Source organism: Hippopotamus amphibius, chromosome 13 (genome assembly GCF_030028045.1).
Source record: "Hippopotamus amphibius kiboko isolate mHipAmp2 chromosome 13, mHipAmp2.hap2, whole genome shotgun sequence".
Classification (NCBI taxonomy): Eukaryota; Metazoa; Chordata; class Mammalia; order Artiodactyla; family Hippopotamidae; genus Hippopotamus; species Hippopotamus amphibius.
This window is the reverse complement of record NC_080198.1, coordinates 12738962-12766713: the sequence shown is the minus strand read 5'-3', so window position 1 is coordinate 12766713 and position 27752 is coordinate 12738962. Positions and strand designations below refer to the sequence as shown.

General features: G+C 38.1%; 1 protein-coding gene across 8 annotated transcripts in view; it reads left to right on the top strand.

Moving 5' to 3' along the window:
* CNTN4 (contactin 4) overlaps nucleotides 1-27752 on the top strand; it is a 780243-nt gene that overhangs the window by 542148 nt on the left and 210343 nt on the right. For all 8 annotated transcript variants that reach the window (XM_057706190.1, XM_057706194.1, XM_057706187.1 and 5 more), the window contains one exon: nucleotides 9496-9591. In XM_057706190.1, the coding sequence (XP_057562173.1) occupies nucleotides 9496-9591 (96 nt within the window). The remainder of the gene's footprint in view (nucleotides 1-9495; nucleotides 9592-27752) is intronic.

Below are 27752 nucleotides of genomic sequence, written 5' to 3'. Positions count from 1 at the left end.
TGGGCGTCATGAAATACTAATAAAGTTTTCCTCTCCCTTTAAACTTTACAGAATAATTTCCTCCCAAGCTGCTTGGGGAAAATGCCTATTTTTTTGGATAGAATTAAGAGCCAGTTTAACTAACGAGCATCTACCTAGTGATATTTATGATCAAGAAGTGAGAAATTGCCCCTCTTCCTTCAGAGATTATATCCACTGCCGTTAAGGGTTAGGTAAATCCGGTAGCCATCTCATTGCTCAGGCTTTCCCCCCTGAAAGCTTAACAAAAGAAAAGAAATGGAATGAGAAAGTTGGAGATGAAGCAATTTCCCTTCATTTTAAAGTGAGCTTTTTCATGACCAATCATATGGCTGGTAGATTTGTGGTCTCTGGGTTTTTATATGATCTGTGGCCTGTATATCTTCATTTAGTGATACATCCCCAAGGTTTTTCCTGTGGATTAGCAGCTTTACGGTGGCCTCTTGATACAGTGCCTTTTCAGCATTTTTCAGAGAATATTTATTCTAATGTTACTTGAATATATCTGACTTGCCCTCCAGGGTTACCCGTTCATTAGGAAGACTGGGACAGCGAATTACAACTTGCTAATTTTAATTTTCAGAGGGGAGGGAAAAAAGCCTACGAAGTAAAAATTCAGAATGAAGATTCACATTTCTTTCCTTCAAAACGGTAATGATCATAAGTCTATCAAGTTATAGAGCTCTCACGCTAGGTGAAGAACAGATAACTGTAGGATATACCTCTGACTAGCTGATAACAGCGCTGATTACAAAGAGCAATAGGCCCATGCAATTTGCATGGTGTCCTTCCATGTTTTCGTCATCTCAAGTGTTCCCTGGGGCAGATGTCAGTGAGTGAGAGAGTGTTTCTTTTGCCAAGCAATGCATTTGTTTGATATGCAGATAGCATTCCAGTCTTAGTGTGTCTGTAAGCTTTCATTTTAAGGCAGCATAGGTGGCTCTGTGCAGCTGATTAAAGACCTTTTCTTAAAGTTATTTTTTAGAGCATCCCTGGTCATTGAGCACACAGAGGTCCTTTGTAGGCAAGATGTTGGAAGACAGTGTGTCACGTGGGCAAATACAAGAAAGTTCACTCTACTCCAGCAAATCTCCTGACCCCTACCTCAATGTGTGGAGCAGGAAAGAGAACAGTGCTCAACAAATACTAACTAAGCACGTCATTTGTATCAGACATGTTTTGGGCACTGTGCTGTGTAGAGCCTGTTAAAGACTGAAAAGATTCCTGCCTCTTTTGAGCCTTCATTTTTGGGGAGAGGAGGGACAATAAACCAAATAGCATAGAAATGAACAAAGTAATTGCAGATGCTGGCTCTGATGCCTAGGAAAGACATAATAAAGAGGTGATGTGATGGAGGGCGACTGAAGCCGGGTGGTGGGCTTCGTCACATAAAACACTCAGGGAAGAATACTCTGAGGATGTGACATTTGAGTTGGTCCGGAAGAATGAGCGTGATAAGCCAAAAGGTGGGTAAAGAGAATTCCAAGCAAAGGGAAAGGCACACTCAAAGGTCCTGAAACAGGATTAACCTTAAGGTATTTAAGAACAGAAGGCAAAACGTGATTGTTACAGTATACGTAAGTAAAGGGGAACCTAACAGGGGATGAGACTGGGCGTCTGGGCAGGGATCAGATCTCTAAGGGCCATTGTAGAGCTCCGTGAGGAGTCCATATTTTGTTCTAAAATTTACTGGGCCAAATGCTTTTCTGAAACGTTTGTTTCTCTTTGTGTTGTGTAAGTATGAAACCAAAGATAGAGAATGCAGCTGCCTAACCATTAACACTCCTGAGTCAGGGTGATATGTGAAAAGAGATGTGCTCCTGTGGAGAAAAATGCTGGTAATAATAGCATGTGTTTTAGGGCACCTGTCTCCAAAGCGGAGCAACAGTGTTTAGGATGCCAGATTGTACTAATCACAGGAACCTCATGAGTTTGGTAGAGGCACACTTTTGCAGAACATGCAGGGAAGCTCAAACATCTTAAACTGGGTTATTCTTTAGCCTCTTAAATAGCATGAAGGTCTAGATAAAATAGAGTATGTCAAAGCAATGAGGAAAGAAAAAAAAGTCTAAAACAAGAAATAAAAATAGCTATCAGGAAAGTCATACACTTGCAGAGAAAAGGGCAGCAAAGAAACATTTATTCTCTTGTAAAGTCAAGAAAATAATAGCAGAGGGGTGAGAAAGTATGAGTCTCAAATGGTCAGTCAGAATATCAACAAGTGCTGTTTCATTCCTGGTATTAAATTCAGCATAGAATAGAGGCTAAACATATGGACTTGTGGGTCAAAGAAGACCTGGGGTCTAATCCACACTCATCCTTATACTAGGACTGTGATCTTGGATATAGATTTTTTTTTTCTTTCTTTAAAGTGGAATTAGTAACAGTACTTACTGCATAGAGTTGTTGTGAGGATTTAATGAATGAATGCGTGGAAAGTGAGAAATTGTGTTCTTTACAGAAGTTAGTTGAAACTGCCCTTACACTTTCCCCAAAGAGTTAATATTTACAAAAGTGATTAAATTTCCAAATCAGCCCACAGAAGCCTCCTTAACATATAACATTCATTATGCTATTTTATGGTATTGCCTAGGTTTTGTTACTGGAAAGAAAAAGTGATGTAGTAATGTGGAGCAAGAAGAGAAAGAGGAGAGTAACCTCTTGCTAAATGCAGAATTGCTGACCCCAGAAAATTTTGTCTTTGGCAGTCTGCACACACCTTTCTCATACTATATTTTTTTCTTTTTCCTTCTCAGATCTTCTATGAAAAAATAAAATAAACAATTTTGAGGGAGAAACTAGTATTTATTATAGATCATTTTGTTGGTATGTAACTATTATTTTCAGTAGGAAACGCCTGTGAAGAAAATCAAATTTGAGAGTATTTTTAAGTCATTAATCCTTGAGCTTTCTCAGCCCTACTTTGCCTTCCCTATTACTTTATGGGTTACCTTTTCTTTGTTTCTTTTTTGGTGAATCAAAACTCACATTCAAAGAATCCATACTGTTCTTATTTATTTAAGAGGAAGCAATCTCATTGAATTAATTCATTCTTCACTGTAACTGACTAATAGCAAGGTAATGCACTTGCAGCCATTTGTGGGTTTAAAATGGCATTTCTATAGTTCCAACGTAATCCCTAAGTTATAGAGTTTCATCTGATATGGCTAAAGAGGTTGAGAAAAAAATTCAGACATCTGGAGGGAAAACATTGTGAGGGTCAAAATCAGCACCTGGGAGAGCTCCCACGAGTTCTTCCTTTTTCACTTCGAAACAAGTGCTCTAAGGATTTTCATAGTGATGTTCACAGCAGTAGTATTGGGCTATGAAAGAAGAAGGTCATAAGCCATTTCTATGAGTGAGTCATTTGTAAAGTTTGTGTACATTAACTTAGGAATATTGATAAGGTCCTTTGTTATCTATACAAAGATCTTCAGGAAAGAGATTGGCTTTTCTTTCCAATGTCAAACCACTACCTAGAATCAGATTTTGGTCCCTTACTTTAAACTGCCAACAAATTGGGATATTTAATTTAGCACGTTAAATATTAAATATTTATTTAATTTAGCACATCCATAGGTTTTTGATTGTTTTGTTCTACTTAGTTGTTGGAGACAAAAAATAGCTGACACCAATACTTGGAGCAAAAGAGAACCTCGAAAAGTATTTGCCAAAGTTTGGCTAAACAAATGGAAAAATTTATGACATAAGGAAAAACAAGATACTGACAAACATAATATGTATATATATATTTTTTTCAAGTTCCGTCTATATTCATTCTATTTTCATCTGGTATGCAGTGTAAACCCCTAAAATTTTAACTTCAATGAGTAAACTTATATCATCAGTAAATAATATAATGTTTCATCTTTTATTTCTGTTTTAAAGTAACAATATTTTGTATCCTTCATAGAAGATACACAAACATCAGTTTTTACTGTTTTATGAAAATGGTATTTCCTACCTTAACATTAAAAGGTAACACCAGCTCTCTCAGAACATACCATCATAGGAATTTCTTAAGGAAAATTATCTGAATTCAGTATATGTGAGTGTATCTTAATTTAAGTCACATGAAAAGTACACTCCATGCGCTGCAAAAGAGAAAGGTATCTGGCTTACTTCAGTACCAGTCTAGACTTGAAAACACAGTTAAGACCAGCAAAAGAAGAGGTATTTTCAGTTTTATCAGCTTATTTTGCCACAGTGGGATTGATGTGACTACTGTTACTTTATCTGGTGGAAGTTTGGAATCACTAGCTTTCTCCCAGTGAGTCACTTTCTGTAGACTTTCCTGTAATGCTCAGAACTGATAATGATAGAGCTATCACCTATAGACCACTGATTTGGGGCTAGTCACTGTGTTAAGTGCTTTACGTTCATGATCTTAACCTCTAAAGAGCTCTATGAGATGGGAATTATTGTCCTGATATTAGAAATGAAGAAACTGAAGTTCAAGGAGATTAAGTAACTCACCCACATCATACAGCTAAAGAGCGAGAGTGCCGCATTTGTGCTCAGATCCTTCTGACTCCAAAGCCAGTGTGTTAAACCACTAAGTAATTCTTCCTCTTGCTATACACACTCTCATAGGAAAACCCGGTCAGCCATGCCAGTCTCACTAATGGTTTCTTCCTTCTCCTTGTGTGGAAAGAATGTCAAAAATGTGACTTTGCAACTCGTAAGTTTTTTGTGAAGTTACACTTATTATCGGCCTGAGTCTCTAGAATCCAAGAAGCCACACAAATGTGCATCCACACATGTACACACTCAAGGAGCAAATGACAGAGTCAAGACATAATTTTAAATATGCTGCATGATAATTAGTTTTTAAAGTCATGCCCCAAAATACCTCTTTTTAAAATAAATGGTACAATCATCATTATGGAAATTACATTCATAACAAATGTAGCACTTGACCATTTTTCCAACCTGATATTGATTTTTTTATTGATTTCTTCTTTCAAAATTGAAGGGAGCAGTAACAAAGGCAGCTGGTACTGACAATTTCTTATTCAGAAGCCACCCTGTGAGAATTAATAGAACCCAGGTCTACCCAAGTCAGAAAAAAAAAAGTGAATTCGTATTTTTTAGCTTGTAGTAAATAACACATGCATTAAGAATATGTGCATTACTGGGATGGCTTACTCTATCACTTTTCCTCTTTCCTTTTCTCCCGCCCCTCTGTGGATTCTTGACAAAGCATGATATATGTTACTACCCTCTTAACCTTTCCTGGCCTTTTGAAAACTAACCTTCTTATGCTCTTCTCTGGGTGGCCCCACCCTGTGCATGGCTTTAACTCTTCCTGTTCATAGGTGTGAATGGGCAGTCCCTCAATGATGGCTTAAAAAAGCTACTTCTTCTTGTTTACTGTTATTACGTCTCAGAAAATATCTTGGACCCTTGATTTGGTTTTCTTTGGACCCATCCAGGTATTTTTTAATAGACTGCCTCATCCCCAGCTCTAAACATTTAATAGCTTTTCAGACAGTAAATATCTGGAGATTTTCCCCTTCGCTCTCTGATTTACTCTGTGGCCTGAATTCCAAATGTTTTCATATATTAACGTTTGTATTATTTATCTCATGTTGCAGCTTTAAGACCTTTGTACACTCTTACTCCTCAAGGAATTTAGCTGCTAAAGCACTTCCTCTGTACTCTAAATGAGCTACACATTCCAAGTACTGTAATAGTGTATTTTTTAAAACCTCATGTAAAAATACAGTGCTAATATTATTTTCTACAGGAGAATAAAGGACAGTTGTTTTCACAGAAAAATATGATAGGAAAACACATCTGCCACAAAATTGTGCATTTTTCAGCACATGGTTTCTGGAAAAACTTTATATGAAATGCTGATGAGTGAAATCAACACCAAAATGTATGGCTACTCATTTTTTGTAAAAGGTCTATGAGTCACTTGTCAATGAACCATATGCAAAGCTGGGGAAAAAAAAAATCTGTCTTGGGAGACCACAGTACATGGATATTCATTCCTTATCATACATGTACATCATTTCTTCAACCACATCTTTAGTAACTAGCTGCACAGAGCTAAAGGGAATACTACCCAAGTGCCATTGTTCAGCTGCCTCCCTGACAATGCAGCAATCCTGCTTTTAATACAGCGGTTTCTGATTTTTTTCTCCTTGTTCCACTTCATCTTTTGCATGTGATGTTTAAAATCTCCCCATCATGTGCTCACCCACAAGGAAAAGCAAAGGAATAGAAAATTTGGAGTCAAATGTACTGACTCATCGCATTGTGCATTGAAATGTGAATTTTCTTACAAATATTCACTGAAGAGCATCAAATTCATTCAAAGAAACTTTTTTTTTTTTTTTTTTTGGTCCGTAGGATGTCGACTAGTTTGAATGCTCTTTTTCACTGACTTCACTAAGCCAGTGGGGAAATGATAGATTCTGGTACTTGACAGCAGTGACTTTGGAGAGAGGCAGATGAGTTTGTATTCTTCTGGCCACTTTCTCGGTGTGTGAAGAACGTTCTGAACTCTGGACTTTGGTTATATCACCTGCAAATTGCGAATTAAAACTATAATGGAATTAAATGAAATCTGTGTGAAAAGTTCTTAGCACATTGTATGACCACAATGCATTTTGCAAGTATATGCAACTGTTGCTATTACTGCTACAGTTATGAAGGCAGAACATTATCTATAATGTACTCTAACTAACTTGGAATGCCTGTTGCTACTGATCATTACCTAGTACCAAGTCTTTGGAGATAAAATGACCCTAAATAAAATAATATATAGGGGGATATTTCTGGGAAAGGTCTGGTCATGTCCAAGTTTCAAAAAAAAAACCCATTCACACTCATAGTTCTTTAATTTGGAAAGTCATCATGGTGCTAGCAGTTAGGATCTGAATGGATAGTTATATCCGAAAAGGCCAATAATAGACGTGCAATCTTTTCTTAAACGTGCATAAATACGGTGGCCTTTGACTAGCCACTTTAGTTCTCTCTAGAGTGTGTTTGCTATACAAAACCCTTTCTTAAATGGAATAATTGCCACTGGACTACAGTATTCATCGGTGGACAGAACAAACATATGGTCAGCACCAAGCTTTATAACATGAAAGGCTTTGTGCTTTTCAAATATTACCTCATTTAATCTTTTCCTATCATTCTTATTGTAAAACAAATCACATTTACTCTTGTGCTATCTATGAGAAAGTTAAACCTTGCATAATACATGGCAGAGGTGATTTTCAAACTCAGATCTGCCCAAATGCAGTCTTTCCATTCACTATGTTTACCATCTGGAATCTATTTCAGTTAACTGCTAAGAATCCTATCTAAGTATTTTCTCAAATATCAGATTAATGTGATTTTCCTAACTGTCCAAATCCTGTGGAACTGCATAGATTAATAAACTATAAAGAAAGAAATAGAAATCCAGTTCTTTAAACTCAATAAGGTCTGTTAAAAATCATAGCATATATTTCTTATTTTGATTCCCATTTCTTAATGCTCTTACTCTAGTCAGAATCAAGGTGGATTTTGCCTGGATAAGACTTGATCTCTATTACCCATCAGCTCTTAATTTTTCATGCAACTCTGGAGATTGGATGAGATGTCTGTGCAAAATCTTAGATGACTTATTTTAAGAACCTGTATGCAGAAGTGACAATTTAGAATGATTCAGTGTCATTTTTAGGGATAATGGTTTATAATATTAATGCCATAATGAAGTTTTTGAAATCTCTCTAGTCTAATCATTCTTGAAGGCTTCTCAAACTGTTTCCTTAAAGAGAAGAAAAAATCATGTCCTAGCCTCACCTGGTGCTCATTGAATAAAAGGAATTCTATTACATCAGAAATGTAACTTAAATTATAGTCGTGTTTTGTTTTGCACTAAGTATGTGCATGTCCTCAAGATGTCCTTCTGCACACCCCAGCTTCAACAGTCTTTGGGTTCCCATGACTAGATGTTATGTCAGTGCTGCCCACTGAACTCCTAAGTCTCTACAGGACAAAAGCTTTCTTCTCATAACATCTGTATCCTGAGCTGGCAACCAAATTTTTATATACTTAGTTGCTAAAAACAATAATATATGAGCTTAAATTTTGCCTAATTCCAGAAGAAGCTGGTAATCCAGACATGTATGTATATAATGTATTTTAATGTTAAGAGCACTCCATAAGATCAAGCCTGAGTGTGGAAACGTTTCATTTTGTAACTGCCTAAAGGCTGTCCAGGTTTATTTCCTGGCTCCATCACTCCCTGATGTTGTACCCTTTAACAAATGTTATAGTGCCTCTCTTTTCTAGTCTGTAAAATGGGAACATTTGGTACTTATATAATTGTTGTTAGGATTGCTTGAGATAATCGCTATAAAATACCAAAATGGCCAACACGGAGGAAATAGTCAATAAATGTTACTGAACTTTGATGTGCATAGCTACAGGGCCTGTAACCCTACAGAACATACTTGGCTTAGAATAATCCTCAAATCTGATAGCAGGTTATTACATCAAATGTTTCAGACAACAAAAAGTGAAATGGCACTTAAAACAATCATTGGTGAAAGGATCGTTTCATCATTTGGAAAGATGAAAGAAGAACCATTTTTTTGAACTATGTTTGTCATTTTATTAGACATATTTCTTATATTAATTTATTTTTATTGGCAGCTGTGTATTTACTGACTCCAGCTGTGATCTTTGGGTTTGTAATGTCTTATCTCTCTAACCAGATTTGACCTCCTTGAGAAAGGGGAACTTTCCTCCAAACAGAACCTTGGATAGTACCTTAATACAATAAATATTTTAAAATACACAGGAACTTTAAAACAATTGTGTATGTGTATATATATGCCTATTTATACATTGTATGTATTGTGTGTGTGTGTGTGTGTGTGTGTGTGTGTGTAGAAAGAGATAGTCATATTCTAAGGACATATAGAATAACAAACATAATTGCATATAATGGAATGGTTTGTGAAGTAAACAATTGACTATCAGAAAACACGAATTTACATCCTGATAATGATACTTAATTACAGATAGAAGTTGGGGAGGTCACTTAACATAATTAAGCCTTAGTATCTCCATCCAGACACGTGCTACCCCATAAAACTTTCTGCACTGATGTAAATGTTGTCTCTCTCCACTGTCCATCTTGGAAACCAGTAGCTACGTGTGGCTCTTGAGCACTTCAGAGGCAGCTAGTGTGACTAAGGAAATGAATTCATACATTTTATTTGATTTTAACTGTTTTTAATCTAAATAGGCCCGTGTGGCAAGTGGCTACCTTACAGAATAGATATAGAGTCTAGGAAAATGGGACAATATCATGCAAGAAGAGGGTAAATTTCAATTTCCCTGATCTTAGTGTTGTAAAGGCTATTTTTCAGCAGAAGGTCTATCCTTTTTTGAATTAGTGTTACTCTCCCATAATGTCTTAGCACTTTAAGTTTTAAACCCCTGTCCCTTTATTTCTCCCAACAGATCTTGAAAACTTTAAAACAAGAACGAGAAGCACTGTATCTGTCCGCCAAGGTCAGGGGATGGTACTGCTGTGCGGCCCACCAGCCCATTCTGGAGGTAACTCGAAATGCACCGAAATGCGCACACTTCACTGGCTGCTATTTTTCTTGCTGATTGTTCTCCCTCTTGGCATCAGCTAGGGGGACAGTGTCATTTGTAGAGATTCCCAAAGTCCCCCTGTGTCGGGGAAGCATCGTGTCAGTGCCTCCCATAATTAGGATGGGAAAATATCAGATTGTGCAAATGTTCCATCCCACTGCCATCCACCTGGCACCAGGGGAAAGGCACCTGAGTCAATCAAAAAAAGAATCCCGTTGCTTGGTAAAACCACGTAGGTAAAACCACCCGTACTTCTTCCAACTTGAAGAGGAGGAGGAAGATTAAAAGATGGCCTTGCTTCATTTTATCGCGTTGTTGGTCTGCAAAGGGATCAGACCCAGAACCAAAGTCCCTTGACCACAGAATCCGAGATGACTTTATGAGGACTCATAATGACTAGATCAGTTAGGAATGCATTTGATCGCAAGTCCCTGAAAACCCAGCTAAAACCCTGGCTTCAGTTGACTTGGGTTTGTGTTGTTCTCACACATAAGACTTCCAAAGGTATGTCGTGTAAAGCTGGCACCACTTTGGGGGGACATCTTCCAGGACTCCCGCCCTTTCTCTGATCTTTCTCTGAAGTGCTTCACACGGGGCATGGCTAAGGCACTAAGTGTGCAGTGCAGAGAGGTAGAAATGGGAAGAAACCAGGGCAAACGGCAGAAATCTCTTCGAGTTGCTTTTGTATTATGGAAGGTGTGCTTTGCCAAGGACTTTTATGTACATTTCATTGATCACACCCCAGTGGCAAAAGAGACAGGAAAATCAAGTATTTTATACAGATACATGATGGCCCTAAAAAAATCATAATTTTGATAATAAGGGAGAATGTGGAGAGATACAGTGTAGGATATTTGCATTGTCTGCCAAAAAGACTAATGATGACCAAAAGGTGACTCTGACCATGCATACAGAGTTCAGTAGTCTGGAGGTTTAATAATTAGTGATATTTATTAGGATTCCACTGCAGTTTATGCTGAGAAGATTGATGAATTCCAGTTGTGGTTATTCTGCCTAAAGTTTAACTTGATATCTGCTGTCCTCCTTATTACCTTAATTTTCTATTTGGCTTTACACATGATTGAAAAAGAAGATATTTTAAACTGAGAATTTGAAAATACCGTTTTATTTTTGTCCTGTCTTCAAAAGTTTTAACTTTTCTTCTCACCTAATGCCCCAGTTAACATTTTTAGCAGGAAATAACAATTAGCAAGACAGCTACAAGGCTTGCATTTCAAGCCCAATGAATAGAAAAGCAAGTGAAAGAGACAGGCACCCCTCCAAGACTGGATGGAGGGTATGAATTTGTTAGGGCTTCTGGTTTTTAACGACTGACAGAGAATCCAGATTAGATTTCAGGAGCTTGTGTTCTGAGAAATAAGTTTATTCTTTAGGACTTTATTTTCTCTCCAAGTTAGTATCAGAAGCATTAAATTTGGAGTCCAGGACATGAGTTCTGGTCTTGTCTCTGTTTCAAATCATTATTTGATATTGGACTACCATGTTCAAATTTTCTGTGCAACACTTTACTTCTCTCTTAATGAAGAGATGAAAAGAAATCTCTCAGATCCCTTTTAGTTCTATCGTTACATAATAATAGCTGCGTAAAGACTAAACATATTTATAAACTATATTTGCATTATTGAAGCCCTGTCCTTTCTCTGAGGAAAGCAGTTAACTGGACACATATTTAGGTTAAAGCGATGTGCGCTCACACTAACAGTTCTCTTATTATGAAATCCGACCAAACTAAGAATGCTAGATTTTGCTAATTTCTTCTGCAGGCTACCTTCACAGTGTTAAGCTTTCATAACATGGAAGTAACTCTGAAAATTAATCTTGTAGCATATTGAGAAAAATAATACTCCACTACTCACGGGTATAATGATATCTTTGGGAAAGGCAAAACATACGAAGCACTGCTGTGCTGCTCCACAATGAGGTACCCGAATACCTTCCCCTTCCCACTGAGAAATATATTAAAAATTTCTGTAGACATCCGCTGAAACTTGCTTGTCTCTGCTGGCAGCAGTCGGCAGCTCTGAAATCCGGTTCCTTGAGCTGTGCTGACATTCCTGACAGTCTTGATGGTGAAAGACAAGGAAATAAATATTCTCATTATGGGCTCTATTAGAAATTGTGAGCTCAGTAATACTGTAGGCAAGGCAGGCAAGGCAAGGAAATTTGCGAGAAAACAGCAAGGTGGGTCTTGAAGGTTATAAGAGAGCATCGCAGACATCCATCAGTTTGGGGGCAGTGGAGTCAATGATTATCTGATGAAATCTCCCCTACTACTCAAAACCCTCCAATGCACACTGTCCAGCAGTGATTCTCTCATTGCTTCTCCAGGCCGTTATCACCTTAAAGCTGGCAGCATCACCAAGAGCCGCTGGACATACTGAGCATTTTAAACCCAGCGTATGGTATCCAGTTTCTATTGTCACAGATCGTGCAGAGGACAGGAAATGAGCGAGCCTTTTATTGTATCAGTGGGATACTGGGTAATGGCATGAAATCCATTGTAACGGATGTTGCATGTCCTATTTCAAAAGTTGTGCAGTGTCAGACCTTCGTAGGGTAACATAGAAATGAGCAGCGATTAATCTACTTTGAAAAGCATTTGTCAGCAGGTATTTCCAGTGCTCTACCAATCACCATGCGTAGCATCTTTGTCCTTTCTTGGTTAATAGGTACAAATTCAGATGGGATGCCTTTGCATAGATTGTACTATTAAATCTTAACACAAGCACCAAAAATAGAAATCACTACGGATCATGGAGCTCTGGTTGTCTGTGATGCTTCTTCACATTAGAAGCAGTTTTTTGAGTTCCAGAATTTTCACCTTGCTTTCCATCAACTCCAGGGTCATTTGAATTCATGGTCTTTAACCAACCGCTCATTAAATAGGAACAAAAGTGAGGCACTTTGAGAGTCTTCCTCCTTGCACACTAAAATTGCCAGCTTATCCATCAGTGAAATCCCCATGAACTGTTCATCAAGGGAGTTTTTTGTTTCCACCTTCCTTTTATATGTCACCAAGATCCTTGCTACTCGAAATGTGGTCCCTGGATCTGAAGTATCTACCTCACCTGGAAGATTGTTAAAAAAGGCAGAGTCTCGGGCCCCTCAGGTTTACCATATCAGAATTCAGATTTTAACAAGATCTCCAAGTGATTCATACACACATTAAAGTTTGAGAAGCCCTGAGCTCTGTCTGTGGTTCCTCCACACCCCCCACCTCTGCCAGGCATATGCAGGAAGTGGAAGCATCACCAAGGCAGCATGTTAGAGCCACAGCTGCCCAGCCTTTTCCCACAGGTATTCGGATTCCGTAAACCTGGAGCAGGGTCCCCAAAACTATTGTTCCAGTTGACTGTGAGGCAGCACCAGATTGAAGATCCACCCACTTTGATCACCTTCTGCAAAACCAGCCCAGGTTCACCCCGCTGAGGTGGAGTACTTTGATTTCCACATCAAACCCAAGCAGAAGGGTTGAATGTTTCTTATGTCAAATTCATATTAAAAAGAATTTAAAATAAAATATAATCACCACCGGCTTTGCTATATTTTAGCTTTTTCTCAGGTATTCACGTGAAGAAGTAGCATTTTAAGCATTTTACATTTAGAAGGCTCTTGCTCTATCATTGTTAGAGAAAGCATGCCTTCCTAGAGTATAAAAAAGAAAACCACGTGATTCAGATTCTGAGATTATTTTCGTTGTTATGAGTTATAGAGAAACTAGCTATAATTATCACCATTGGATGCTTTTACACTGAACACATCCCCGTTAAACTTAGATCCCATTCACATGGCACCAGACTCAGGGACCTTATACCATAGCATCTGTAGGGTTCCTTATGGTGTTTATAATCTTTAGTTTATATTATATTATCTTTGGATCCTTACCATAATCCTATAAGAAATAAGGACATGTGTTTCATAGATAAGAAAATCAAAGCAGAGAGATTAAATGAGTCCACACATTAATCAATGGCAGGTCCAGGCGTTACCTTTGCCTAGAATGTGCCCCTTACTTTTTTTTTTTATAGTCAGGAGACAACTGTACAACTAGTTTTTGGGCCCTGTATGCATTAGTTCTTTGGGAGCCATCCCAGATAAATTCAATCTGAATTTTTTTGAGAGGGGTTCCTTTGGCATCATTCATAGTTTTAAAATCACTCCAGATGATTTGCATATGCAGCTGGGGTGAAAAACTTTTGTCTCTGCCCTTCAAAACAAGTAGGTCTTGTCCCAGCAAAACCTTTCTATTTGCAAACTTCTCCAGTGGCCCAGAAATTTGATTTGATCTAGACATATCATGAATATTATAGCTTTAAAAGAATCAATCACACCTTCCCACAGCATGGTTATTTCAGCTGGATATTCTGTCTTTGCTGTAGGACAGAGGTAAAAGCTTGGAACTAGGACACCCACATTCTAATCCTAGCTCTGCTGTTAACTTACTTGAGCCAATTATGTAACTTCCCTGGGCTCTATTCTTTTTCTGTCTCCCCACACGTACTCGGCTTCCAGCATCAAGATGTCACCTTCACAATCCAACTCACCCAGTTTCTTAATTAGTCCAAACTATGCTGACAGGTCACTGGGCCAGGACTAATCTTGCTATGCTGAAGTGAGCATCCTTTATGCCCAGAATAATCTTCAAGACATCTACATTCTAGTCAAGAATGCATAATGAATAAGGCAGGGAGGGCCTCTAATTCCCCTCTTCATGCCTTATTCCCACACCTGCCCCAAACTGGCTCCCATGCTTACTAATTTTAACTTTAGACTTTCAGGGGCATCCATGTTAGCTCCAAATACTAGCCAATTCCACTGCAGTCCAGACAGTTCAGCTCTCGCCTTCCTGTTTCACCCAAAGGTACATGCAGATTCCATTCTAACCCAGCTCCAAACCTCAAACCATAACACACTATCCTTTGGATTCTGAGTATCGCAACCTCTAGTTACCAGGCTCCGCCCACCGTATCAGAACCCTTGGGTACTCACATCTTCCTGGCTAGGTTCTAATTTTCTCACTCTGTTGTTTGGACAACTGGCCACCTTCCCCGGGAAGCAGTCCCTCCACTTCCAGCTTATTTCTCTACTTTCTCTCACCGAGATTTCAGATTTTCTCTCCTTCCCCATATCTTGGTTCCCAGCAGAATTCTCAGATCCTCACACAGGATTATGCCAGCCAAATGGAATTTATCTTTGTCTTTAAACCTCTCCAGTGTGTTGTAAAGATAAAAAGACACAGTAAATGTGGCAGCAATTTGCACAATTTAAACGTCCAAACATTCCTGATTTTATTAATTAGGCTTGGTTTGATTTTTTTCATTTGCATAAGCATGAAATTAAAGTTAAATTAGAAAGTTGCTTGTCTTTGAAAACATATGATTCTTAATTTACATTCACGTAACAAGTTTTAAGTAGGTAAATATTTTTCAGATATGTCTTCCAAGAGATTCATCTGGAATATGCATCTATTATTAACATAACCTCATCATGCTCTGGCATTGTGGCTTTATTAAAATGCTGAGTTAGCCATACTTCCAACATTTGAAAATTGCTCATAAAGACTCAAAATGACAGTTGAGGTAAAAACTCTACCAGTCATCTTCTTATAGGCCAAGCCCCCTGTAGTTCTTTATGTTTGCATCTTACATTTCTGTGTACAGTATGTGTCTGGGCCCCATTCGTTTCCTTAGAAGAAGCAAAGCATTAAGTGGGCCTCAGAGGAGCCAAGGTTTTTAAAACACTGCTGAGAATTTTTTAGATAGACTAGGGAACATAGTCTTCAGCTTATTTTATATAGCAATTTTAAAATAGCAAAGTTTGAATTTTTTAAATGGTTATAAGATTAACAGTTACTCAATTGTCATGAAAAGCTCTTAGAAGAATCCCATTCTGTGTGTTGTAATGATCTCCTTTTCTGGCTAGAGTGGGGACATGGTTGAATGTGCACATTGGGATGAAGGGCTGGCATTGCACTTTAGTCATCTCATTCTCTGTGTGTGTGTGTGTGTATGTGTTTGTGTGTCTGTGTGTGTGTGTATGGAGTGAGAGAGGGTACCCCAAAATAGACTCAGGGTTTTGTTTGTTTTGTTTTGTTTTAAATAGACTCAGTTTTTAAGACACTTAAATAGCAAGTGATAAATTATGTTCTTAGGATCTTGAGTCTTGAGTCCTTAGTGTTTGGTCACCAGCGAGATAGCTGCCTTTTGATGCCCATTTCATGTCACCTAAGAACTGATTTACCTGAGAGATGCCATATCTCCTGCAAATAAATTTTAGAACCACAGGTGCTCAGTAAGTTAGGATTGACTTTGTTGGAGATCAGTGATTCAGAAGAGATTTTGTCAGTAAAGCAAAAAGTAACTACTTGACATCTGGATGTGGAATCCTGGGAAATAATGTTCAAATGACATCTGCACTGCAGTGGAATTGGTTGAGACAGCTTTGAAATAATACTATTGTCCCAGTCTTGAAGAATAATATGGAGCAAACTCAGACAAACCAACTTTTATGATATTATTTCTATGGAAAATGCATTCTGAGTTCTACTTCTAAGCCCCAAACATTATATATGCATTTGAATAGATATCTATTGAAATTCAGTGAGGAAAGATTAATAAGTAGTTAGTGATAGGTTAATCAACACCATAGTACTAGGTTTTTTTTTTTAATTTTGTATTAAATATTCCTAAGGCAATCCTGTTTGATGCTCCTTGACTCTACCATGTTCCTTTGAAAAATACGAACCTAGATTATTTCATCTGAAACTTAATGAGCCGATTCCTCCCTTTTTTTCTCTTCTCACTTTGCCAGTCAGAGGAGGTTATAGCACAGGAGTGATTCAATCAGTGTAGAATAATGTGAAACAGTTTGGAAGATGATGCTTTTCTCTGTTCATTAAACCTCGCCCTTTTTTTTTTTTTTAACAATTGAGAAAAAAAAAAAAGCCATCGCATTTATCAGGGACTACTTGTTATAAAATTGTCTGACCTAAATGGCCTGGTGGAGTGCTTCATGTTTGGGAGGAGAGGCTACTAGGATTATTTGTCCTTACCACACCAGATACAGGCTCCATTTCTCTCAGCCATGAGATGATATAGCTCAAAGAAGGAATCAACCTGGGAAGTAAAAAGGAGAAATCAGGGCCCACATTTCTAGAAGAATGGTGAGCCTCACCATCACTAGATGTGACAAGAAGAATCGAGATGAATATTTCCAATGTCAGTTATCTCCAAAATTGGTTAAGCATATTCTGTGATGCTACTGACATACTTTTTGCCTTTGAATTTTCCTGTCAGCTCTTTAAAACAACTTGAATATTTCATGATGATATTTTTGAATGCCTAGATGTCAACAACTATATGCTTATGAGTAGAAGAAATGAGTTTGTATAAATACCAAGCATTCCCTAGTCAGAGAATAATTCTAAGCCCCCAATTTCTTAACCTGTATAGAGAATCACTGGCCTGTTTTCAAAGAAGAGTTCCCTAGGAGTGGTAGCTGTATACTCTCTACCTTCATTCTCCTTTCAGTTCTAGTAAGAGAGATGTTTAAGCTGTTTTTGCATCTATAGCAAGTCCCAGGCCATAACACTTAGAAATAGACTCAGCTACTTAATAGCAGTTAATTAAATTTCTTAGTGTTCAGTAGCCTAAAGAGAATCATTTAGTTTTTTTAAAAAATAGCAGAAATAGATTTCAAGAATCTTTTTCTGTCTCTTCCTTCTTTGCTTTTATGAAAATGTTTCCATGTTCTTTATTTGGCCAAAACCAAGGATTTTAGTTAATTAATGATATCCCTAATTACCCAGCTTCTCTCCTGATAGTTACTCTGTACTTAATTTAATGATAGGCACTATATTTGTAGATTTAAATTCAAGTTGAGAATGTCTCTGTTTAAAAAAAAAAGAATCAAAGTGATTATCTCCAGGTTTGATCCTTAGAACTGGGGGACCATTGATCCATCAGAGTAAGGGTCAAACACATAAGCACCAAAAGGAAATGGCATTTGGAAAGTGAGATTTGATCCAAAGAAGCTGAATGGTCTGCAAACTCTGATCATTCAACAAAGCTCACCTGCATGCAGAGTTCCCTTTTGGAGGTGTCCTGTCCCAGAAAGCAGTGAAGGATGATATTGTGTGGAAACCCAGGTACTAGTTGGGATGTGAAGAGTCTGGAGATATGAAAAACACATTACATACCCAGTAAGAGTGCTACCAGGGATGTACCAGCCAGAGCAGAACAAATGAGCAACACTGATCTTTCAACAACATGAACCTGGCTGAGCATTTCATAAATAATCCAGTGGACAATCACTGCAGGATATATGGCAAGGATTCTTGTTTTAATACCCACTGGAAATATGAATCTCGTCTTCTCAGCTGAAAAGGAAGTGAGCAGCTCTTTGGATACACTTTCAGCAACGAGTCGGCATTTTGTCAGGTCAGTGCATCGCGACGTTACATTGAATTAAGCAGGATAATGGTGCAGTACATAGAATGAAGAGATGCTGGCTGAGTCTTGGAAATTTGGGAATAGACTCAGGGTGGGAGATTGGAAATTGAAGTCCCAAAAGCAGAATATTCACCACTGTCTGGGATCTTGATGCTGTGAGTGTGACGGCACAAATAAGAAGTTGGCCATTTTTCTCATACACTTTTTTAACTCATTCAATTTAGTTTTCAGACATTTAGGAAGAAAATACCTGGAGTTGGTCTAATCAAAGACCAGACTACACCATGCATTTGGACAAGTAAAGTTCACTTTTAAAGGCAAAGGAGTAGAGGGTGGTATTTTGTGTAAGGATGGGATGATAGCTTCTGATTTCAAAGGAAATGACTTAATGAAGTGGCTGTATATTCACCAAGGACAAACAGTGTGGATGAAAAACTTTTTTACCCATCGGCTTATCCGAGTTAACTGTATTCACTAACGATCTTGGCATTTGAGACATATAGAATAAATACAAAATTTCACATGAAGTAGTAATCCTTTCACAGAGAGACCCACTCTGCCTACGTTGAATTAAATGTCACATCTTTAATGCAGAGGCTGGTTGGGAGAATGTTCGTGATATTTTCGGTGAGTCCCGGCTGCTGAGGAAACAGTGGGCAGCCGTATGGTACCGAGCCAAGAAAGCGCTTCCCATTTCTAAGGACAGCACACCCTGCTTTTGTCACATCAGCTAGTTGCAGGTTAACACATTATCACCATCCTCACTGTCAAAATTAACCCCTGGAAAGGAGTTGTGTTATAACAACACTCTGCAGGAATTCGTAAATCCATATGGTAGCACAGCTGGAAAGGTAGTGGCTGTTGCTAATGTAACGTCTCAAAAATACCCAAAGAATCTCTCCTTTGTGAAGTAATTTGGAGTCTGTACACTTTCTCCTTCCCTCAAAGCAGCACATGCACTGGGGACCACCTGAAAACTGCCAAAATACTTCTGTTTGATAGGTGTTTGAAGCCCCAGTTCTTATCATTTCATGCAAACTCAGGTTTGCCTTTTGAAAAGATAAGTGGGATTTTCAAAATAAATAGTAGACGTTTTAAGTATCATATATTTCTTCCCTTTGTGGTTCCTATTTACTGCAACATGAGGCCGGTATAACGCACCTCTGAAATCAACACCTAGCTATAACAAAGACATCCCTATACCTTCTCTGTAAGTTTTGCTGCCTTTCGAATTTGTTCACTATATTGCAAGCCAGCGTTACTTATCAGTGTACAATTCCCGTTTACTTCACTGGAGTTGTTGTGGTGAATTAGATTTATGATTGGGTCCCAGTGAAGTACATAAATCAGGATACTGAGGTTGAAGGGAATAGATTATTTTTTAAAAGTGAAAGCATCAAACTTTGGCAAAACCTCTCAGATGCCAGGGGTTTTAGTAGACAGGGCAGACAGCAGTGAGTAAAAACAGAGTGGTTCCTCTTATGGTGGGACCTACAGGTCTGCTGGGGAGTAAGAGGGAAATCAGATAATCACATTGGACACGTGCTTTTGGTTGTGAGGTGAGAGAGGAACAGGATTCAATGATCTGATCGTGTAGAATAGAAGGACATGATGTAGTCTGGGAGAAGGCTTCCCTGAAGACATAGCTCTGGAGCTTAGATTTTGAAGGATGGAAGAGTAGAAGGAAAGTAGGAGTAGTATTACAGGTGGAGCAGTGCCTAAGTCTTGGGTGGGGAGATTGCCTGGCCATGAGAGAAGGCCAGTATGGTGGGCCCTCCAGAGCAGCAGGCAGAGTAGGACAAGTCTCAGTTTGGGATACTGGCAGAAACTAGGGTCAGATGTGGTGGTCAAGATGTGGGTGTTTTTCCAAAAAGAAGTTAGAAATTGCTAAAGATTTTAAGTAGCATTGTGCGGTAGGTTATAAGTTAGGGTGGAAGGCAGTTTTAAAATGGGTTCTTGGCTGCCAAGGCTGATTTATTATTACTCAGTTTTCCATAAAAAAAAAACAAAGAAAGAAGCAAAGTTCTAATCAGACTAGAAACAGAGGGTAACCATCAAAAATTTACTTGAAGAACTACTTATAGTTGTAGCACAGGAGGGCCAAATTGAGATGTGACCATCAGATACTTAGTCCATTCAGGCTACTACAATACACCACAGAGTAGGCAGCTTGTAAACAACAGACATTTACGACCGCAGTTCTGGAGGCTGGAAGTCTGAGATCAGGGTGCCAGCAAAGTCAGGTCAGGGCTCTCTTCTTGGTTTATCACAGACTATCCTCACTTGGCGGAAGGAATGTGGCAGCTTTGTGGGCTCTCGTTTATAGGAGCAATAATCTCATTCCACGTGACCTAAGGCCCCACCTACTAATACCATTGCCTTTATGGTTTAGGATTTCAAAATATGAATTCTGGGGGAACACAAACATTCAGACCAAAGCAGAGACTAATAACTAAAGAACTAAACTGAGGGCAGGGAAGGCAGAAAGGACAGAAAAGAAAAGCTTCCAGCAATAACCACTTGGTATCTCTCTGTGAAATACACGTTAAATCCGGATACCTAATTTAAAAATTAGATGTTCCCTTGTAATAAAGGAAACATTTTTCTAAGGAATCCAGAGGAAGTGTTCTACCATACTTACCAACAGACAGACAAACAGACACACACACACACGTACACCCATCTTCCCCCTCCTAAAAATTACTATAAAATTAGCAATTCCAGCGAATGCTTTCTAGGGAAAGAGGTTAACATGGCATACTGGGTGTGAACATAGGAAAAGAGTGATACCAGTTTACTCTGAAGGTGGAAACTGAAGCAATAGAAAGTTCCATCTGAATTCTCCAGATAGGAATTCTGGAAGCCCCTAGGTGAGTATGAAGGAATAAAAAGATACACCCATTTTTGGTTAGTAAACCTAAGGCCTAAATAGAATTACAACCAATGTTAATAAACAGAGTTAAAAAACTACTCCATCGTGGTGACCTAAGAAAATATTCAGTGATAAAAGAGGGGAGGGGTGGAAGTGGGGAAGTGTCAGCTATTGCCTGAGGATGCAAAACAAAACAAACACCAAAAATGAATGTGAAAGAGATGCCTTAAGAAAATACAATAAAATTAAAAGATGCATCTGTGTTGTACCCTCTGTCAAGTACAAGAAAACATGGATTCTATGAAACAAAGACACTCATGTGAAAAGAGACCTGATACAAACTGGGGTTTAAAGGCAGCTAACAAAAATTAGAAAGGAAAAAATTAAAATCTGGAGTGCAAACACAGGAAAAATCCAGATAAACATTGTAGAAAATTGAATTAGCGATAAGGATGAGTAACTAAAGGATTTTTTTTTTCATATGTACAAGGAAAGTGTAATCAGGAAGCTTGATAAATATGTCAGTTAGGGAGTAAAGATCCAATCTATTCAAAATCAATATAATTGATAGAGATATTTGACCAGTATATATCTATGTATATATATGTATATTATGTTTTATACCATGACACACCATTTCATATTGTACTTTCTCCTCTTTGAGAGGGAGCCAAAAGGTATTCTTTATTTTAATAATTAAAGGAAATAGAGATCTAGGTAGATATAAAAAGAAAATGTGTACCTTTCAAGTTGCTGGAGACAGTTCAGTCAAACAAATTGTAATCTATTAAGTCAAAGGCCAAAAGTAAAAAAGAGAATATCAGCATAAATAAAAAATACACAAAAAAGATGACAGGTATAAGAATATATGACTTTTGACAGAAAATATAGAGGTGTAGTTTCTATATTTAATGAGCGCGTACAATTGAATTAAAAATCTTTGTGGTTTAACCAAAATATGATGGAATTTATTTCAAGTAAAATATCTGTTCTCCTAATAAAGTAGACTTTAAAAGAAAAGAAGGTAGAATTTAGGACCAATTATTATTTATGTGCAAAAATATTAAATTGGCAAAAGATATTTTTTAAATACATGAACCTTGGTGAAGACATTCCGATTACATTATTTTAAACATTGAAAAACATAAGGTCAAAATTTATAATACTAAACATTTGGAAAAACAAGGAGAAAAGACTAAAGCGTATTTGTGATGTAACTTGACAGTCTAAGTAAATAGAAATAATGATACAAAGCTTTGAATAATGTAATAATAAAATATATATTTATGTACTTCCTTTTCTAGTGCCTGTGTAATGCTTATTTTAATTGGTTATATATTAAGCCAAAAAAAGAAAAGTTTCAACAAGTTGAAATTGTACAGATCAGGCCTTATTTTCTGCCATAATGCAGTTACACTAGAAATTAGCTATAGATCAGTTTTATACAATTACAATAACCACGATTTTTTAGAAAATCAACTCATGAATTTCAAGCCTGCCTTCTAGAAGGTCCTGGGTTGAAGCAGAAATAAAAAACACAATTTATAGATGTTTCAAAATTGAAGAAATGAAAACAGATAAATCTACATTTATGAAATTTATGAAAAGTTTACTTTGAAGCAAGTCAATAACCTTAAATTCAATTTTAAGCAAGAAATTCTGGAAATCAAAATCAGTAAACTAAGTATTCACCTCATGAAGTTAAAAAGAACACAGAACAAACCTAAGGGAAATAGAAAGAAAGAAGACAAAGGTTGAAATTAGTGGATTAGAAAATAGAAACAGTACACAGGAGACAGCACAGGGGAGTTTTGATAGACAAAAGAAAAGATTAATGCAAGTGTATTCCTCTCTGAATCTAATTAAGAACAAAGGAGAGAAATACAAATACGGTCAGCCCTCTGTATCCACTGGTTCCACATCCTCAGATTCAACCAACCAAGGATCAAAAATATTCATGGAAAAAAATTCCAGAGAGTCCCGAAAAGGCAAGACTTGAATTTGTTTCTTGCTGGCAACTGTTTATATAGCATTTACTCTGTGTATACAACTAATTACATAGCATTTACCTTGCATTAGGCATTATAAGTAGTCTGGAGATGATTTAAAGTTGACAGGACAAGGTGCATAGATTATATGCAAATACTACAGCATTGTATATAAGGGACTCGCGCATCGACGGATTTCAGTATCTAAGGGGGAATTGTGGAATCAGTCCCTCACAGATGCTAAGCTAAGGAGTAACTGTGTACAAAATTAGAAATTAAAAAGAGCATATAATTTTGTGTACAAGATTTAAAATCATAAGAGAAGACTAGGTGTGACCCTATGATCATCTGAACATTTGGATGAAATGAACAATCTGCTGAGAGTATATAAATAGCATAATTGAATCAAGAAAATATAGAAAATCTGAATAGGCTTAATTATCATGGAAAGAATTCCAAGTTGTCAGGGATTACTTTCTCCAGGTACTCTGGCCTATAAATTTTATAAAGAAGTTCTTTCAAAATTTAAAGGTAATTCCCTTACAAGCAGCTCATGAAGCTTAATACCAAAAAAGCAAATAACCCAATCCACAAATGGGCAGAAGACCTAAATAGACATTTCTCCAAAGAAGACATACAGATGGCCAACACACACATGAAAAGATGCTCAACATCACTCATCATCAGAGAAATGCAAGTCAAAGCCACAACGAGGTATCACGTCACACCAATCAGAATGGCCATCATCACAAAGTCAGGAAACCACAAATGCTGGAGAGGGTGTGGAGAAAAGGGAACTCTCCTGCACTGTTGGTGGGACTGTAAGTTGGTACAGCCACTATGGAACACAATTTGGAGGTTCCTTCAAAAACTACAAATAGAACTACCATATGATCCAGTCATCCCACTCCTGGGCATATACCCAAAGAAAACCATAATCCCAAAAGAAACTTGTACCATAATGTTTATTGCAGCACTCTTTACAATAGCCAGGACATGGAAGCAACCGAAATGCCCATCAACAAATGAATGGATACAGAAGATGTGGCATTTATATACAATGGAATATTACTCAGCTATAAAAAGGGATGAGATGGAGCTATATGTCATGAGGTGGATAGAACTACAATCTGTCATACAGAGTGAAGTAAGTCAGAAAGAGAACGACAAATATTGTATGCTAACTCACATATACGGAATCTAAACATGGTACTGATGAACTCAGTGACAAGAACAAGGATGCAGATACAGAGGATGGACTGGAGAACTCGAGGTATGGGAGGGGGCGGGGGGTGAAGGGGAAACTGAGAAGAAGCGAGAGAGTAGCACAGACATATATACACTACCAACTGTAAAATAGTCAGTGGGAAGTTGTTGTATAACAAAGGGAGTCCAACTTGAGGATGGAAGATGCCTTAGAGGACTGGGGCAGGGCGGGTGGGGGGGACTCGAGGGGGGGGCGTCAAGGAAGGGAGGGAATACGGGGATATGTGTATAAAAACAGATGATTGAACCTGGTGTACGCCCAAAAAAATAAAAAATAAAAAATAAAATAAATAAATAAATAAAGGTAATTCCCTTGCCAGATAATTTGTTTCAGAGCAAAGGATAAGCTGTCACTTCATTTCATGAAATGAGTATAACCGTGGCACTAGAACCTGTCAAAGACAGCAAAAGGGTAAGGCAGCCTCACTTACGAATGTTAGTAACACTTATATAGTGGATGATATATTTCAGGCACTATTTTATTTTATTTTTTATAAATTTATTTTTTTATTGGCTGTGTTGGGTCTTTGTTGTTGCACACGGGCTTTCTCTAGTTGCGGCGAGTGGGGGCTACTCTTTGTTTCAGTGCACAGACTCCTCATTGTGGTGGCTTCTGTTGTTGCAGAGCATGGGCTCTAGGTGTGTTGTTGCAGCGCATGGGCTCAATAGTTGTGGCTCAGGGGCTCCAGAGCACAGGCTCAATAGTTGTAGCACATGAGTTTAGTTGCTCTGCAGCATGTGGGATCTTCCTGGACCAGGGATCAAACCCGTGTGCCCTGCATTGGCAGGTGGATTCTTAACCACTGCACCACCTAGGAAGTCCCCAGGCACTATTTTAAAAGCTTTACATAAATTAACTAATTTAATTCTTAGAACAATCTGATGGTATAATTGCCTTATATAGCAATTTGATAGATGACAAAACCCCTAAGACATTGTTTAAGTAAATAGAACATTCCTCAACACCTCATGAACAACTAGTTTTGGTTATGTACATAGAATAAGCAAAAAGTTTTAAAAGTACAGATAACCCTAAAAAAAAGAGTATTACTTAAATCCTTCCCATATTCCAAATTTAAAATACAAAAAGTTATAAAATAAAAACATAATGACTTGTAGAAAGATACTTCTATGCCCTGTTAAATTATAGCCAACACCCAGAGAAGGTAAGAGATAAGAATGAAACAACGTTGATAATTATTGAAGCTGGGTGATACCTGAGGGTTCCTTATACCAGTATCTCCACTTTTGTAATTGGTATGTGTTTGAAACTTTCCTTAACAGAACATTTAAAAACACAAGAACATGGTTGGATTAGTGATCTCCAAGGTTGCTTCCAGCTCAGATTTTAGATGATCCTCCATTGTTAATTACTTCCTTCTCCATGAAAGTATTTCTGTATCAGCGTTTTGGGGGAAGAAGATGTTTACATTGTATGGAGGAGTTTCTGCCATGCCTGGACATGTGGGTCTCCTGCAAACCATATAGCTATTTCATTACTTATTTTCCTTTTGAAAATCACTCTGGTTATTCACGTTAAAATAGCTGCCCTTGCTACCCTGCCTTGAGAGATGGTTATCACTAAAAATCCCTGGGTTGGCAGTAATCTGTTTTGCTTCTGCCTGGAGCTGTTTTGAATCTCCAGTGGCAGACCTTCACCATGTTACTGGGGCAAGTGTGCAGCGATGTGCGTTAAATCTGCACTGAGCAATGCTCAGATGATTTGACTTTCTGCGGGGAATGAAAAAAATATACATATAAACACCCCCATTCCCAAATGGCACTGTAGCCTAGTTAAGAGAATTGCTTGCGGGGGAGTGCATTATGCAAAGAGGACTCGTTCATTTTCAGGTTAGAAAACTTTAAATTCAAGTTGACATAGCTTCTCTTTTCATTTGCATACTAATCTCAGCTGGGGAAATGTGGCAAATCAACTAGTGAAATACAGCAGAGGTGGAGGGAGGTGGGGGTCAGTGGTCGAAAGCCTAAAAGCGGCTGTGATCTGAAATATGTTGTATTTTATTTTGCAGCAGACACCATACCAAATCTGCTTTCCACTGGTAGACCTTCTCCTTTTATTTTCCACAAAATCCCGTGTACCCAGCAGCAGTCTTTAACAGCAAGAAATGCAACCCACACAATTTATCTTGTGATGTACCAGCATTCCAGACAGCTCATAAGCAATTAAGGATCAGGTCTGAGTTAAATCCAGAGGTTCAAGGCTAAGTATGTTAGGGTAAAGCAGAGAATGCTGTTCCGCCAGTTTTCTGACCCTGAGCAGCTTCCAAACCTCGTGTTAGGTGCTCCTCTCTTAAGCGCCACATGTGACTTTTCCTGTTTTAATGTCAGGGTAGATCCATAAAGCTTAATGTGTAGAAAGTTTCATGTAGCTCGTATAGGGGAGGAAAACTTTTCCTCTCTTCCCTCTAGGTTCTTTGGCTGGTCTAAGAACTAAATTGGCCTAAGACAGATTAACAGGAGAAAAACAAATTTAATTGTGTATGTACAGGAGCCCGTACACATATGAGACTCCAAGAAGTGATGAAAGCAGGAAGCTTTTATACTTTTTTAGACAAAGAAATAATAAACTTGTGAAGAATTGACCAGACAAAGACGTTTGGGCTTAGGGTAGTAACTTAGTGAAGAAGGGACAAAGTTGATTAATACATCCTTCTTGGCCCTCTGGTGATAAGGGATGATCTCTACCTTGGTACAGGGAGGGTACCTTTCACCTGGGAGATGTATTTGCTGCTTTCAGGAGGACAAAGGAGGGTCAGAGTGTCTTGCTTGCACTGACTGTTCTTATGTAATTTAAGGTAACCACTATGCCAGTGTGGCACACTTTGGCGTGACACATTCTCTTCTCCTTCACTGTGTTGAAATTTTCAGATTGAGAATGAATGGGCTCATTAAAAGACAGCGCTGGCTAAGACTGAAAGTAATCCTTCCTAATCCTAGCTTTAACAACTCTCATCTCTGCTGTGTACAAGTATCTTTAAAATGAGTTACAAGTACATGAAAGTGCTCTTCTGGACATCCTTTCACATACAGTCCCAGCATACTCCTCTTCCAACAGAAGCTGGGAAAAAAATCCAGGATTAATTAATTGAAGAGTCAGTTGGCTTGTATAGATAGTATAAGAAATACTAAAGTTGTAAAGGTTTCTGTTGACAGACTAGTAGGGTCCATTTGCCATTCAGACCCTACGCCTTGTAAGAAAAAAATTAAGAAGAATTTGGGGTGTTGACCCTGGGATGTGTAATTTATGCATGGCTCTTGTAAGCTGTTACCTCTTAATCACTCAGGAGCCCCAGCTCTTGAGGCAGACTAATGATCCCCTGCTGACTACTGCTCAGCTTGCAGTTCTGCCTTCAACACATCTGTCAGCACCACTTCCCAAGGGGACTCTCTGAAAGTTGCAAAGTCTGACATCCGTACATTAACTACCCTGTGACTTTCTCCATTAATAATGGACTGGCCCGCCGTAAGCTGTGAATTTGCTCCCCAGCACTGACTGCTTTT